The following is a 16,856-nucleotide window of genomic DNA, read 5'->3' as shown; positions in this document are numbered from 1 at the left end:
ATAGTTTATGCTGAACACTTGCTTTTCATCTGGGAATCTGGAATTTTGGCATGGGTCTAGTTAGTCTGACATTTAGGCTTCCTCAGGGTCAGTTTCTGTTGATTGCTTTTTCTCTGTGTATGGACTAATATCTTTGTATGTCTCATTTTTTTCTTGAAAACTGGACATTTAAAATACTATAATGGGCCACCTCTGGAAATCAGATTCTTCTCCCTCCCCAGTGTTTTTTTGTTTGTTTGTTTGTTTTTTGGCTGTACCACGCAGCATGCCGGATCTTAGTTCCCTGACCAGGGATTAAACCTCTGCCCCCTGCATTGGTAACATGGAGTCTTAACCACTGGACCACCAGGGAAGTCCCCTCCCCAGTGTTTTTTATTTATTGTTCTTATTTGTTTGTTTAGTGACATTTCAGAACTCACTTTTTAAAGTCTGTATTCTTTGTCATATATGGTCACTGAAGACTGCTCTTAGTTTAGCTGTCAGCTAATGATAAGACAGAGATTTCCTTAGATACTTGGAACAGATAAGTCTCGTCTTGAAGCCTTTTTTGAGTGGTTTTCTGTGTGTGTTGGGGCTGGCCTTTAACATTCTCCCAGGCATTTACAACTCCACCTTATCCTTTACTTACTGCTACACAGAGCCTCAGAGTTAGTCATAGGTGAAAGCTGAGGGCCTTCTTAGGCCTTTCTTGAGTAAGCAACAGCCTTGGGCATTTGTGTACCTTCTAGAGTCCCAGGAGTCTGTTGGAGCTTTTCAGAGTTCCCTGTTGACATCTCATTCCTCAGCTTTTCTAAAAAATTTTTTTCTTAACCTATTGTTTGCCCAACTATTTTCCCCTTCCTCAGACAGTTGAGGTATGTTGTCCCTGATTGATTTCAGCAAACACTCCAAGTTCTTTGCAATGGAAAAGCTTTGAGTCAGGTTAAATAAAGACAGCCTTTCAAATGGGGTCCATCAACCAACCATTAGATAGGTCAAATAATGACAGTTTTTTTGGAATCAGACTTTGAAGGCATTCCGGTTACATTCTGCCCTTTCCAGTTGCTGCCAGGCTGCTCATTTTCATGGTGACTGTGGGCTGTTGGTTTAGATTGCTACTTTGGAGCTGGGAGTAAGGGGCAGGAAGATAGGAATAGGGAAGGTCAGAATGCCACAAGGTTCTCTTTTTACTGTGACTCCTAAATGCTGCCCAGATTGCTGCAAGCTTTTGGTTAATTCCTTTTTGTTGATTGTGATAATATTTTCTTTTATGGAGATTTGTAGGCCTTTACTATTTTGTTGATGTCTCTAAGTATGACATTTGCCACTCAGTCTTTATATCTGCCATTGCCCTGTGGGAACTTCAGTTTTGTTTTTGTTTTTGCTTTGATATTTATTTATTTATTTTTGGCTGCGTTGGGTCTTAGCTGCGGTGTGCGAACTTCTCTCTGGTTGTGATGCGTGGGCTCAGTCGTTGTGGCACGCGGGCTTAGTCACCCCGCTGCACGTGGGATCCTGGTTCCCCGACCAGGGATCAAACCTGCGTCCCCTGCATTGGAAGGCGGATTCTTATCCACTGGATCAACAGGGAAGTCCCGGAACTTGAGTTTATTAGATTATCTCTTAAGTTTTTTGACTCTCAAAAAACGTGTCGTTTTGTTTTGCTTTAGCTTAGATAGATGGGAACCTGAAAAATACTGAGGTAAATTTAATTTAAAATAATAATGATTTTCAGTTCCTTCTCAATAATTGAATATCTGGAAAAAAGAAAGCACTTCTCCCCAGCAAAATGTGTAAAGTATTACTATTGTACATTCACATTAGTGTTATTTATACTGACTTTTTTCTTTTTGTGGCTGTCTCTTCTCTTTCTTCATCTTATTAACGTGTTCATCTTTTTATATTCTTAGGCAATAGAGAATGCTGATGAGAGAACCATTTCCCTAATTTTCAAATAGTCAAGCTGGTTGCCAATGATGGGTGAGTTCCAACTAAAAGCATTTCTCATCTATAATTAAAGGATAAAATGGGAAGGAAAACTTTTTCTCTGTGTGTATGATAAGCTTTTTATGAAGAAATTTTATGATTAAGTAGATTTATGTAATATTTACATTTATTTACTTAATAGATTTTCAATTAAAGCACTTTTTGTGTTGACTTTTACAGTTTTGGGATAACCAGTTTATGCAGGACAGAGTATGGACATTCAAAATAAACTGTTAAGATGGATTGTGATTTTCTTAGAACCTGATGGCCAGAGAGAATACTTAGTAAAGAAACCTGACTTTTAAAGGTTGAATAAATGCTGAAGAATGAATTGTTTTAATTACTCAACAGTGTAATAATATAGATAGGCTAAGGAAAATAGCTGCATAAAAATAATAAATCATAAAACTTTATAAAAGAATAGAGCAGTAAATCATTGATGCTCGAAGAGGATATGTTTTACAACTCTTGTGAATTTCCTATGGTGTCGTAATGTTAATGGAAAGAGAGGCTAAAGTATGGGAATGGATTGTGGGTGTTCAGTTTATATATCATTTTGTTTTCTTCTTTACTCTCTTTTCTTTCTTTTCTTCTCTTTTCTCCTTGGGGTTGAGCATTCCAATATGAGGCAGGGACTGGACAGTGAAACACTAGAAACAAATGGAGCAACTGGCCTGTCCGATCTTAAATGGGGAAAAATGGACTGGGTAGTTGGAAGCTAAGGTTTTAAACTTAGACCAGTATCTTATAACGATATCTTAATGCTGACATGTATTTGCCAATGTTTGTCTTTGTCACACTTTTCCTACCACTTGCTTAACAAATGTATCAATATTAGTCACTCGGATTTCCCTGGTTGGTGCAGTGATTAAGAATCTGCCTGCTGGGTACTTATTTACCATCTGATTCTCCTTCATTCCAGAAAAAGAAGGAATTCAATTAAATAACCCTTCAGTTGTATGTCATCTCCCTAAGAAGTTACTTTTATTCAAATGGCTCTCTTTACTTCTTTACATGTACTATAGAAAACGGTATTCATTTTTTTAAACAAGGAAGTTAGTATATGTAAATGTGATAAGAGATTTAAGCCAAAGCCTTCCCAGGCATTTATTTATTTTGGTGTTATAATATTAAACATGTAATGTTAAACATTAAATATTGTGAAAATGCCTAAATTCAAGTGTTTAATGAAGAAAATAATTAAAACATAGATATGTTTAAGAGTTTTCCTTTCCCCAGTATAGAATTAAGGGTCTTACTTTTCTTAAGGCTACATCAGATAATTTTATTCCAGTTCAGATCATTTTCAGCTTATTCTTTTCCTAAGGGAGGATTTATTTTTATCAATAAATGACATAATCTGGCTTGGACCCATATACAGTACACATGTTGTGATTACATTATACCCATCTGGCTCAGTTACTGTTTGGCTAAGCTAATATTATATAGAAATTTTATTTTACAAAGAATACTTTGTGAAGGATTAAAATTTTCTCCAGACCTGGAATTTATTAACAAAACCTTTGGAGCCATTATTTTAATTTTAATATGCAAGTTTTTTCACTGTAGAACAATATATTGAGTGTTATAAAAAATTTACACGTTAGAGAAGTCAGCTATTTGTGTCTTTGAAAGACTGATGAAGCCATTGACTTGCCACATTCTTTTTTCTTTTTTAATTTTATTTATTTATTTTTGGCTGTGTTGGTTCTTCATTTCTGTGTGAGGGCTTTCTCTAGTTGCGGCAAGCGGGGGCCACTCTTCATTGCGGTGCGCGGGCCTCTCACTATCGCGGCCTCTCTTGTTGTGGAGCACAGGCTCCAGACGCGCAGGCTCAGTAGTTGTGGCGCACGGGCTTAGTTGCTCCACGGCATGTGGGATCTTCCCAGACCAGGGCTCGAACCCGTGTCCCCTGCATTGGCAGGCGGATTCTCAACCACTGCGCCACCAGGGAAGCCCCATTGCCACATTCTTTTTAATGATCTCCCTTTACAGGATAAAGCATGTTTTAATTACTACTGCTCTGGAACATAAATTATTCTTCACCAAAATGGTTACATTTTAAAATGTAAGCTGTAAAGTTCCTCAGTTTCTTTATTTACCAATTGTTGATTATCATTAGTAGAGTTGATTTACTAGTGAAAATCAATTAAATTGTCTCTGAAGTTTTCCAGAGATCATATAATTGACATTACTAGGAGGCTTATGCTTATAGTCTTAGAAAGAAATCTTTGATGTGTTTGGAAGAGATTAAAAGTTCATGGTTCATGATCCTTTCATTCAGTTTTATGGATTCATTACTTTTTTCTTGCATTGATACCTTTTAAGTTGTTAGTGGCTGAGACCATTAGTTTGTCTGTTAAATGTAGTCTTGTTGAACGTTATGGTGGAGAAGTTAAAAAAAAAAACACTTTCAAGTATCAGTAGGTCTTCATCCACCTATAAAGCGTTTCTTTGTTTCTGACTTAAAGTATCGATGAAAGAGAAAAACTCTAAAAGGAATTCCATACTTTGAACATAAATGTTAAATAATGATGGTATTTACAGAAAGTTGTTTATTTTTCCCCCACTTGTTTTAATTAAGATTTTAGATGTCTTGTTGATGTTTTGTTTAGGAGTCATAGAAAAGAAATTGTCATAACAGGGCTGTTTTGACCCATATGCTAGGATGTTACATCATTAGAAGCATCAGAATGACTTTACTTGCCTTATAAATGTCTCGTGTGAACACCTGTGCAAGTATGATGCAGGTGCTTGAGTCTAGTGCAGTTTTAATGTTACTTGTCTTCAGTTTTTAAATAACTAAATTTTTATTTCACCAAAATAGCAGGAATGTAGGCATTGAAAATGTTCTAGATGCATTTTTTTGCATTAAATTAATGTATTTTTGCATTAAATTTTACTATAAATTTTGTATTGATGTCTATGATAAATACATATTGAAATTACAATTCTGTGTATATGTTATTTTAAAAATACCTAGATGATCAGCAAGCTTTGAACTCAATCATGCAAGATTTGGCTGTTCTTCATAAGGCCAGTCGACCAGCATTATCCTTACAGGAAACCAGAAAAGCAAAATCCTTATCACCAAAAAAGCAGGTATTTGTCTCAATAATATTTTAATAAATATATATTGTTATTCTATGAATTACTTTCTTTGAATATCCTAATCGTATAGAGGGTTTGTTTAAAGTGATTAGCTTTTACACTTTCGAATCAAGTATTTTGTTGTTTGTCATACATTTTTCCATAGGGTGTCTGTTTTGTTTTGTTTTGTTAAATGGTAGTTTCATTTAATGTGGTAACTTCTCTCTAGAGTTGATGTTTCATCCAATTCTTAAGGCACGTAACACAACCAAGTGGTTTTTATTTAAAATAGTCTATTATTCTGTATATTTACAGATGAAGATCATTTTGATTCTTTTTTTAATTAATTTTTATTGGAGTATAATATAAAATTTGTTTGGGATGTCTAACATAAAAAGTGGAAATATAGTATTCTATATTGCCCTCTAACAGAATTAGCAAATGTCGCAGACCCATGATGCCATCACTAATAGACCTTGGTGCTCTTTCCTGTTGAGCCCAGATTCAGCAACCTAGTTCTCAGCTCAGCTCTTTGGTAGACACTATCAATTGATTGGAGTTGACACTGAAAATGAAACCTTCTTCCCCCTCTGCTCTATTTTAAATGAGTGACTAAGAAAAAAGTGGTTTAGAAATTCTGGAAATTTTATCTGATCTCTGAAATGATTTATTATTTCATTACAGAATGATGTCCGAGTCAAATTTGAACACAGAGGAGAAAAAAGGTAAGGAAGGAAACATTATATGTTGGTTTATTGATATAATCAAATGCATGTCCTAGTTAAGACCATTAGAGGTTGTTTTTAGAATTTTAATGAAGGTTCATGGCTTACAAATTGAGAATGGAATAGTCCTTGGTAACTGTAATGTGTACTTGGACTTAAGATAGAACCTGTCAAAATTCAGGCTAAACATCAGAAATGATTAATGTTTTTACTTTGCAGTACTAGGAAATAAATAAGGTCATTGCATAATGCAGTTTTAAATATAACCATTTTAAAAAATTTTTACTCAGTGGAAATTAAATATATTTCTCCTTATTATAATTGTATCAGCCCTTCAGATACCATATAGAATTTAGGTGCATGGACTTAAATTCACAATTTTGATTATTCTCAAGAGACTTTAATCATATGACCTGTATTTAATTAATAACATTGAGGAAAGTGAGTTGGAATGGTGACTACAAATTACTTAGCGGAGGTGGAAGCCTAGCCTTCAACTGGGTATCTGTATCTCAGTGGAATGGTGGAAGTCGTAGTAGTGGTGGTTGACAACAGAATTGCTAAACAAGACCTAATAGGAGTTAGAGAAGATGGGATTTTATTTCTATTATTAGTGTCTCATTAAATTAATTTAATGAAAGATCTAACCATTTTAAGGAATTTTAAAAGGCTCATAAATCATACAACCTGAAGATGTAAAAATGTTTTACACGGAGATGTTTAAAAAAAGGAGGGGGGGGAACATACCAGATATACCATACGTGTATTGTCCAATCTACTTTTTTCCTATTTACAATTCTTTATGGATATTTTCTCAATTTTTTTTTTTATTCATTGAGCACTATTTATTGAGTACTTACTATATGCTAGGCTATGAAGGGAATAAAGTAAGTGAAATAGACATGATCCCTCCTGTTACAAAACCTACGGTCTAGTAGAATAGTCTCCAAGCTTAGGTGCATGGTCCCCAGGGGCAACACAAGTCAATCCTTTGTGAAATACGAAGAAAATTCTAGAATTTAAAAATTTTAACCCTTTAAAGATATTTATCTGGGGGAGATATGCTTACATGATATATATATGTGCTCAGAAATGTTGAGTTGATAAGGGTACAGGAATCAAAATTTGGATCCCTGGAGAACAGCTTTATTCTTTTTAACAGTTTCGATGTATTTCATCGTATGGATGTCAACATAGTTAAGTTTAATCACTTTCCTCAATGAACATTTTACATTGCTCTTTTATGTTCATATAACACTTGCAGCACAAATTATAAAGTGCAGAACATTTAGAGAATTTCCTTTTTATAATTTTTATTAAGATAGAACAAACTTCAGAGTTCTTGAACTTTGTATTGAAATATTGGTGCACTTGATCAAAAATGTGCCATTGTAGTGTTTAAGTGAATGTTTACATTTTAACTTAATTTTATATTTCTCTATCCAAGCGATAACTGTTGCAAGTAAGTTGTTTAACTATGCCTAAGAAAATAAAATATATAAAAATTCTGTCTATATAGAATCCTTCAGTTTCCCAGACCAGTTAAACTGGAAGATCTGAGGTCTAAAGCTAAAATTGCCTTTGGACAGTCTATGGACCTACATTATACAAATAATGAGGTAAACATGTACAGTTTAACTTTCAATAGTTCTTATTTTGGAAAACAGTGTGTTTATTTAAGAGATTGTTTTAGGATGGTTGTGCTTTTATTTGGGGCTTGATAAGGATATGGTATTTTAGAGAAGAATAAGATAACAGAAGTAAAGTTTAACTTATTAAAATGAGTTTTTTCATTGTGGAAGATATTGAAAGGTGCTACTGTGCAAATAATTGAGAATCTATTAAAGGAGGAAATATATGTATTACTTAGAGGTTTGCTGCTTATTTGTGTTTTATTTTTACTCTTTGTTCTTTATTGATGAACTCTCTAAGGAGTTCTAAGGAACCCAGTTATATATGTATACTTGTCTACAGAGTCAACCGAGCTTTGGTAGTTGGACAGTTTAGTTAAAGCTTAAAGGATTACTTTCATGTTTGTAAGGACGTGATTAGATCATCATGTTTATGTTTGGGAGTCAGTACTTGTAATCTTAAGGGCTCACTATGACATTCAGGAGCTCTGTGTTCTGGGGAATCCCTTTTGAACCTTCTGTAAAATTTGGATTGCAAATCTCTGAGATTTCTTTCAAGTCCTGTGATCTCAGATCAAGATCTTGAGATTTAAAAAATTTTAGGGACAATTTAGTTAATTGGTTAATTTGGTTTTTTTCCCTGTCGAAAAATACTGTTGAATTTGCCAGGCATGATGGCTATGATTTATGAATTACAACCCCTCATGGAGTTTATAGACTTGTGGTAGAAGCAGACAGTTAACAATTGAATTGTTTAAATATGTGAAGTTCTTTGAAGGAAATGCATAAAGTGTTATGATAAAGGATAAAGGCAAGGGCAGTAGGTGTCCTATTTAGGTGGTACTAAGGAAGAGCTGAATGAGGTGGTACTATTTAGTTGTTGAGATTTGAAGTATGAAAAGCCAACCCTGCAAAGAGTTTGAGGGGAACAACATTCCTGACAGAGAGAGCAGCTTGAGAGCAGAGCATACAGAGATCCTAAGATGGAAAAGACTTGTGTGTCAGGAATAGAAAAAGTGTCAGCGGGAATGGAGTGACAGTGGAAAGTTCAGTAAAAATTAATTTGAGAAAGTGTGAAAGTACTTTGCAAATATTAAAGCATTGTGCTAATAAAAATATTTGAAATATTAGATTTTCAAATGAATTACTGTTATTTTAAAGCAAAAGAACATGCTAATGTAGCTTGTCTAAAGAAACCACTTATAGCTGAAAGTGGAAAATATTTTGATAAAGTAAAAATCCATATCCAAATAATATTTCTGAACAAAGTGATGAGTACTATACTGTGGTAATACCTTAAAATGTTATTTTTCAAATACTTTTTTGGGTTTTCAGTTAGCCATGAACACCTCTTGTTGCCTGGCCCTATCTTGATATTTATTTCTGTTTGTGCTGGCCTGATTTCCATCTGCCAGCCCCTGAGACTCTGAGGGCTTTTCAGAGGTATGGCTATAGGGTGTAAGCTGAAGTACATATGGTGGTGGTGGGGAATTGGGATTGGCGATATGAGGCTCAAGGATGTGGTGGGAGGTGGAGATGGATGGGCCCCACTTACCAACTGTGGTAAGTGCTGGATAGTATACCCTTTATGGGGCTCCTTCTCTTCCCTGTCTTCCCCATTCCCCTATCAGTGTTTCCTAGTATCTTTTATAAACATACTTGAATCTTTATCTCATGGTATGATTCTAAGGAACCCAGTTATATCTTTGTTTTGGTTTTGTTTGGTCTAAAATTGTATCATGGAAAACTTTCAAATGCCAAGATACATTGACTACAATATTGTCTTAATCTGTGAACTTAGTAGTTCTATCAAGAAAAATGAAGTTAGTTTGACATGATTTGTTCCTATTGTACCTGTCTGAGCTCCTAAAATTACTGTTTATTTTCTGAGTTCTCCCAATTTGTTTATAGGCATACCTTGGAGATACTGCAGGTTCAGTTCCAGACCACTACAATAAAGTGACTATTGTAATACAACTAGTCACATGAATTGTTTGGTTTCCCAGTGCATATAAAAGTTAAGCTTACATTATAATATAGTCTCTTAAATGTGCAATAGCATTATGTCTAAAAAAAAATCTTACTTAAAAATACTTTTATTGCTAAAAAATTCTAACCATCATCTTAGCCTTCAGCAAACTGTAATCTTTTTGTAATAGTAACATCAAAGATCACTGATCATAGATCACCATAACAATTGTAATAATAATGACAAAGTTTGAAATATTAGGAAGAATTACCAAAATGTGACACAGAGACATAAGGGGAGTAAATGCTATTGGAGAAATGGTGCCAGTAGACTTGCGGCAGGGGTGCCACAGACCTTCAATTTGTAAAAAACACGGTATCTGTGAAGTGCAGTAAAGTGAAGCACACTAAAACAAGGGGTGCCTGCGTGTAATTTTTTCTAGGGTTTTCTTGAGCATTGACATCAAGCTAATTGATCTGTAGTTTTAGGAACCCTCTCCCATTGTCTAAAAATTGGAAAATGTCTCCATTTCAGTTTCTTTTTCTCATGCTTTCTAAAGGATTTCTGAGAGTGGTTTTGCCATTACGCTGGGTGGCCTCTTGGCAGAAATGTGGTGGAGGAGGCATTGGGGTAACATTACATTGTTTAAAATTGTCTTGCAACTCTGAGTTTCTGTGAGATTCTGTGAGTTAACCATGTCCTGATTCACATCATGACAAGCCCAGGGCATGTCCTTGGACATTGGGGGCACTAGGGAAAGACTTAACAAGGGTTATTAGTTTCGTGGACTTGTAGACAAGCTAAAAACTCATTTAGACTGCTTGTTTTTCCAGTTCTATAAATTTTTTTTTTCTCCTGTAATATAAAATCCTCTGTTCTAAAAGACTATAACTTCTGGTTTGCCAGAATGGAAACAAGCAAATTTAAGCTGGGATTGGTTGGATCTGTGAGTTAGGCTACTCTTTATCTAATAAAGTGTCGGGTGTGTGTGTATTGTCACAGGAGATAAATGGGGGTGTGCAGGCAAAAGTAAGTGGGTTTTCTAAGACCTTTCCCATTTTAGATGGGTAGAGGAGGACAAGGCTTTTTATAGACAGTTTTCATGTTTCACTATGTAAAGTTAGGAAGATAATTAACTTATTTCAAATTTAGGTTCTATTTAACGGGGTTTTGGACTTAATTTTTAGTTTCCTTTCCAGAAATGATTTTTATTAACATACAACTGGATTTATCAGTAATAAGCCAGAGGCAAATAGATTTTATGAATGAGGCCAAAATGAATTCACCAAGCTGGGAAATATTGGGTGACTTATTGAGTATAATTTAGGTAGGGTGGGACTTGTTCGTGACTCTTAGTCTTTGTTTTAAAATTTGTAATGAGTGATCTCAGCACATATGAGGGATTACATCAGTGATATATAGACAGTAGTCCAGGCTGCCACCGCAGGTACTCCAGAATGGCCAGATTTCACTTTCGTAAGCTAAAGAAGAGCGGAATCATTTATGTTCATACTTTGTTGCTGTGATTTAAATTAGTGCTTTTTTACTTCCAAAGCAGCAGTATCTTGGAGAAGTAAACAATCCAATTATAAATAATGTGTAGTTAAAGTAAACATTCAGGTTTCCCCCTAAATGAAAAGTTGGCAAAACAATCCTCTTCATTGCTTTAAAATGTTTTCTAGTGCTTAAAATATAATTTAAAAACTGTTAAAGATGGGAACAAGGTGTACCAATATGGTTCATGATTGATAGGAAAATGAAAGGAATTTAAGTAGATCAGACTTGTGCTATGATACCAAACAGTTAATATTCTTTTTTTTATTAGAAAAAAATTATCACAGGGAAAAAAAGGCCTGATAGTAGCTAAATTGTGACAGTATAAAACTAGCTATATGAACAGAAATTGGGAATATAATTTCAAGTACAGAGTAAGTAAATGTAAGCAGATTGTATGATGTAATTCACATTAGTTCTGCTTTGTATTTGTGTCTGGCAGCCTTTCTTAAAACAAGGAATAGTTTTCATAAAGAAATCTACGGGGAATGAATGCACACCATGTCAGCTAGTGGGTTTGGGTGCAGATGAAGCTTTTACCCTATGATATTTATTAAACAATATTTACCAAGTATTTGGTTTTTGATGTGCTCTGTGTTCATTGCTGGCTTAGGGGGAGTCCTTACCTGCAAGATATTTGTACTGTAGAGGACCCTTAACTAACTAGGCCTTTACGTTTGATTGGCTTATATACTGTGTTAGTTAGTGCCGGCTCACAAGTATGGAATATGTTCACTTGTTTTTATTCTGTCCTTTCAGTGAAACGGAATGTACTTTGAAGATTATTGACAAAGTCATCTTAAGCTACTAAGTTTACATTTTTAAAAAAAGAAGTATTTTGTTAAGTAGTATGAATCATGCTTTTTCCTCACAGGCTGTTCAGGTGCTTTTGTCCCTTATAACATCTGATCCATGAGAGGACTAATGAAAGCAGATTTCAACATTCAGGCGTTACTGTAGGATGGCTCACCCATTTAGCTTACTTGTTTTAGACTGTAGTGGTCAAGTCAGAGATAAGAGCGCCAGGTAGGCTGTAGATTGCAGGTACGTTAGTGGAGGCACCCCTCCATGGCGTCCGTCCCTGATGCTCATTGTATTTTGTATGTTGGTAAGCATTCCGGGTGAGGGCGAGAATCTGTGTTGCTGTAAGACAAGTAAACCCTTCATCATGCAGATAAACGGTAGTACTGTTATTTTACGTAGTTTCTGTGTATGTTCCTTAATGCTGTTTTGAGGTGAAGATATTATAACTTAGGTTTAATAATATTATGGAAATATCCTAGAAAATTGATCTTTAATCTTTAAATGTGTTTTCTAGAAGAATTTAATGTTCAGTAAAGCAAAAAAATTTATTAATCCATACTCATTTTATGATTTTAGCGATGGTAGGATGGGAAGAGCAAAACAATCTAGATACATGTATTCGTTCAGAATTTCATTATACTGACAAATCAAAGAGCAAGGTATTTTGAGGTTTATAATTCCATAGTAATGGAGATGCTCCCGGGAGGACTTGACCTGGTGAGATGGCTACATAATTCTGTTCCCGTTTGTTTAGTTGGTGATTCCATTAACCACCCAAGATGACTTGGACAAAGCTGTGGAACTGCTGGATCGCAGTATTCATATGAAGAGCCTCAAAATATTACTTGTAATAAACGGAAGTACACAGGTATGAATTGGGATTTTTTTTTTTTCCGTGAGGATTATAGGATTTATGCTTGTAAAAGTCAATATATGAAACATAGTTACACAGAATGCCTGGGTTATATTTGGTAGGGGAAAGGATTCTGATTAAAGCCCTAAAGGGGAAGAATAGCATGAATCTTCTTTTTTTCTTCGTAGGCTACTAATTTAGAGCCATTGCCATCACTAGAAGATTTGGATAACACAGTATTTGGAGCAGAGAGGAAAAAAAGACTTTCTGTAGTAGGTAAGAAAGCTAGTGTCGAAATCATGAAATGGGTGATTTCTTGGTTTCATCTCCATCCTTTAAGGTAGGGCAACACCTAAACATAATCCTGATAAATAGCAGCCTATCTCTGTACTCTTTGTAATTTAGTTCAGTTAACTATGTTCTGGTATCTGATGTCCCTTGAAAAGTTAATGTCAAGTATTACACGATTAGCAGTCTCCAGTTTAAATATTTCCTTTCTTTATATACCCAGGGTATTTTGATGTTTAACAAGTTAAAAGAAAACCTCAAAAGCGTTTTAATTGTACAAATAAGCTGAAGGGAAAAAAATTAAATGAAGTAATTCTAACATATTAAAATTAATGGATGGACTAAGTTCATAAACCTTTCTCTAAGTTTTAGTTATTGCCAAGAATGCTACCAAAATAAAGATTGCTAAGAATTTCCAGATTATGTTTTATAATTACTTTATTAGTCATTAAAAATACACTTATATTTAAGTTTATGGTAAAAAGAAAAATGGATCCTGTGTGCCTCTTTTTTCTTTTTTTAAAGGAGGGCCTATTAGAGAGGCATAGGCTGGGCAGAGGTGCTCTGAACTCCCCAGTTCTGTGTATCTTCTTCAATTTGTATAAAACATTGATAATCTACATTTTTATATGATAAAAACATTTCATTGCTCGAAAAACACTTATAAATCTTTTTAACAGGGCAGTGAATATGGGTATTAAAGGTAGCATGAAAACATATGTGAGGGATGGATTTAAAGGGGGAAGTAGGAGACATAAAACAGATGAATAAGGAGGAAGCAGGAAGGGAATCTAAGACTGGTGATAGAAGAGGATTGTTAGTAATGAAAGAAAAGATTAAATTAGCATGTGAACCAACCAAAAAATCTGTTATTCATCTTCTGTTTTGTTACCCAAAAGCTTTTTTTATGACTACTTCCTTCTAAGTGTCTGTCTTTTGTCTTACTTTGGGTTTGAGAAGTGTTGTAAGTATGAGCAGCAGAGATAATATACAAGTAAAATAAAAATTGCTTGTCTTCATTTGGATGTATTTTGATATAATTTAAATTTTTGATGAAAGAACATTAGGGGTACCTGAATTCAAATGCCAGCTCTATAATTAACCTGAGACCACTAACATTGTCCTCATCTTTAATCATGGGATTGTTGTAGCAGTCAATTGAGAGAACACTTTTTTTTCTTTTTAATAAATTTATTTATTTATTTATTTATTTTTGGCTGCGTTGGGTCTTCATTGCTGCGCATGGGCTTTCTCTAGTTGCGGTGAGCGGGGGCTACTCTTCCTTGTGGTGCCTGGGCTTCTCATCATGGTGGCTTCTCTTGTTGCAGAGCACGGGCTCTAGGTGCACGGGCTTCAGTAGTTGTGGCGCAAGGGCTCAGTAGTTGTGGCTCACAGGCTCTAGAGCGTAGGCTCAGTAGTTGTGGTGCACGGGCTTAGTTGCTCTGTGGCATGTGGGATCTTCCCAGACCCGGGCTCGAACCTGTGTCCCCTGCATTGGCAGGCAGATTCTTAACCACTGCACCACCAGGGAAGTCCCTGAGAGAACACTTTTAAACTACATTTTGCTTTTCAAACTAGAAAGCATGACTATTATTAATCATACATTTATTTCTTTATCCTTTTTCTTATCATTATAGTACCTATCATTTTAAAGTAAAAAATTGCTAATTCATCTTAGTTGCATTAGACAGAACAAGCTAAATACATTAGTTAAATTGACATTTTAAATTCATTTTGATTTAAAACTGTACTGAATGTCTCACTCTTATTCTACTAATAAATATTCTTGTTTGACTTCAGTGCCAGCATAAGAAGAAACTGGAAATTGTAAAGTATAAAATTTACTAGTCTTTTCTTGGCACCTCTTTAAACTTGAAATGGCTTTGATAGATATGACCATTATCTTTTTTCCTTATTTATTGATCATTATCTCCTTCAATTATTTTTACAAAAGATAGAGGAAGAACTTCTTTTGGGATGGGAGTATATGCTGGTGTGGAGGTTTTGACCAGGAGTGCATTGGCATACCTATTAATAACAAAGGTTCAAAAAAATGGGTTATCAATTAAGAAGATGAAGAAATTTTCTAAGCTTTTTTTCTTCCCTATCTGCTTCGAATAATGAGTATATTTATCTTCGTTTATAAATAGGGTCATATGGAAGAAATAAAAATATTAGGGACATTGTGATCATAGTTGTTACAAAGCCCAAATCAACCACTGGCTCAGTAGTTCCTAATAATTTTGGAGTCCCGTGTAGAAAAATTATCTTTTTCATGCATATCTCTTGATAATCATTTTGTTCTCTTTCTCCCTATCTCTTCACTAACAAATGCCGCCACGTATTTACAGTGACCCCTTTACATGAGGCAAAAGCCTTTTTTGCTTTAAATCTGACCAGAACTCAAATGCTCACATGATTTCATCATATCTTTTTTATAGTTTAATTTCAAAAAATAAGGAGGAAAGCTGAGAAACTGTGTTAACAAGCATAGCATAATTAGATGAACTATATTAGATTCTCTAATTTTCTAAACTATGAAGAAATTTAAATTCCAGGAATATGGCTTGCCGCCAAAAGCCTAATTTTAAGTACCCAAGAATAAAATCCAGGATTCCAAATTGGAAACATTCTAATGTTGACTAAATGACTAAGAAGTAACCTCACTTTAGGTTTCTAAAGATTAAAGAGTGGCAATGGAAAGAACATCATGTAGACAGATGTGCACAGCATATGTTCATTATGAATAATTTTGCCATCACAACACCCTTGCAAAGGAGAGATTTAGTCCCATGTTTACAGATGAGGAAACAGGTTCATGGCGATTGGATAACTTTCCCAAAGACGCAGAGCTGGTAAATAACTGGAACTGAGATTTAAATTGAGGTTGGACTGTAAAGCCCATATTCTTTCCACTACATCATGATGCCTTCCATAAATTACATTAAAGGGTAACATATACCAGGGTACAAGTGACCTTTGAAAGTGCAGAAGCAGTGGCATTTGTCTAAAAATCTTTATTGTATTATCAATACAATACTCATAATGCAGTTGCCAGCAGTCAGAAGAACATACCACCTAAAAAATGTAAGTGAATATTACAATAAGGTTAATAATTACAGTAGGTGGGAGTTTAGAAAGGAATAAAAACATTTGAAGTTTTACAGACATGAGTGCTCTGATAAGCTTTAATAAAAACTAGATTTCAGTTGCTAAAAGCATTCGTATTATAGTCCAGAAATTTTGAGTGTATATTTAATTAAAACAAGAATTGGTTCCCTGCTGGAATTTATAAAATCATATAATTTTTCTCCTTTGAGGTCCCACTAGTAGAGATAGAAGCTCCCCTCCCCCTGGATACATTCCAGATGAATTACACCAGGTTGCCCGGAATGGGTCATTTACCAGTATCAACAGTGAAGGAGAGTTCATTCCAGAGAGCATGGACCAAGTAAGCAAAATTTGGATGTGGTTTTTAATTTCATTTAAAGGGATGTTGTCAGGGAATAGTGTGGTTTGGCAGGTATATGGAGGAGGGGGTATTTGTTTTACCTCTTCTCCAATCCCATATCTTCCTTTATAAGCGAACAAAGTAGTAGAACTATAGAAAAACCCCACTAATTTACATGTGTCTGTGTGCATTCACGTATAAAGAAGGTGGAATGAGGCTGATTCTCTTACTTCGCTCATCCATAAGTGAATGAATGCATTTGCTTATAATCCTGAGATTAACATTCGGATTTTTTTAAATTAACATTTGAAAGACACAGTAAAACTATAAATATTTAACTTTGTGAAGCTGAGGTTTGTCTACTTTCTAAAACATTTAAAAATGTTTTTTAAAGTTTTGTGGTATTGAAGTATTTTCATGGATTTGCTATTGTTTTCTTAACATTACATTGGCTGCTTATATTATTGCAGGAGTTTACATTTTCTAATCATGTAGCAGTCATGGTGTCATTTGTTTCCATTTGGGT

General features: G+C 34.8%; 1 protein-coding gene across 1 annotated transcript in view; it reads left to right on the top strand.

The window, feature by feature from the left end:
• MAP3K2 (mitogen-activated protein kinase kinase kinase 2) overlaps positions 1 to 16,856 on the top strand; it is an 88,779-nt gene that overhangs the window by 50,118 nt on the left and 21,805 nt on the right. Inside the window, exons 2-8 of the mRNA XM_059927691.1 lie at positions 1,890 to 1,959; positions 4,949 to 5,067; positions 5,740 to 5,780; positions 7,300 to 7,399; positions 12,493 to 12,606; positions 12,780 to 12,867; positions 16,200 to 16,330. Of these exons, the coding sequence (XP_059783674.1) occupies positions 1,953 to 1,959; positions 4,949 to 5,067; positions 5,740 to 5,780; positions 7,300 to 7,399; positions 12,493 to 12,606; positions 12,780 to 12,867; positions 16,200 to 16,330 (600 nt within the window). The 5' untranslated portion in view covers positions 1,890 to 1,952. The remainder of the gene's footprint in view (positions 1 to 1,889; positions 1,960 to 4,948; positions 5,068 to 5,739; positions 5,781 to 7,299; positions 7,400 to 12,492; positions 12,607 to 12,779; positions 12,868 to 16,199; positions 16,331 to 16,856) is intronic.

Source organism: Balaenoptera ricei, chromosome 7 (assembly GCF_028023285.1).
Source record: "Balaenoptera ricei isolate mBalRic1 chromosome 7, mBalRic1.hap2, whole genome shotgun sequence".
Classification (NCBI taxonomy): domain Eukaryota; kingdom Metazoa; phylum Chordata; class Mammalia; order Artiodactyla; family Balaenopteridae; genus Balaenoptera; species Balaenoptera ricei.
Note: the sequence above shows the minus strand (reverse complement) of the source record. Positions and strands in the feature narration are given on the sequence as shown.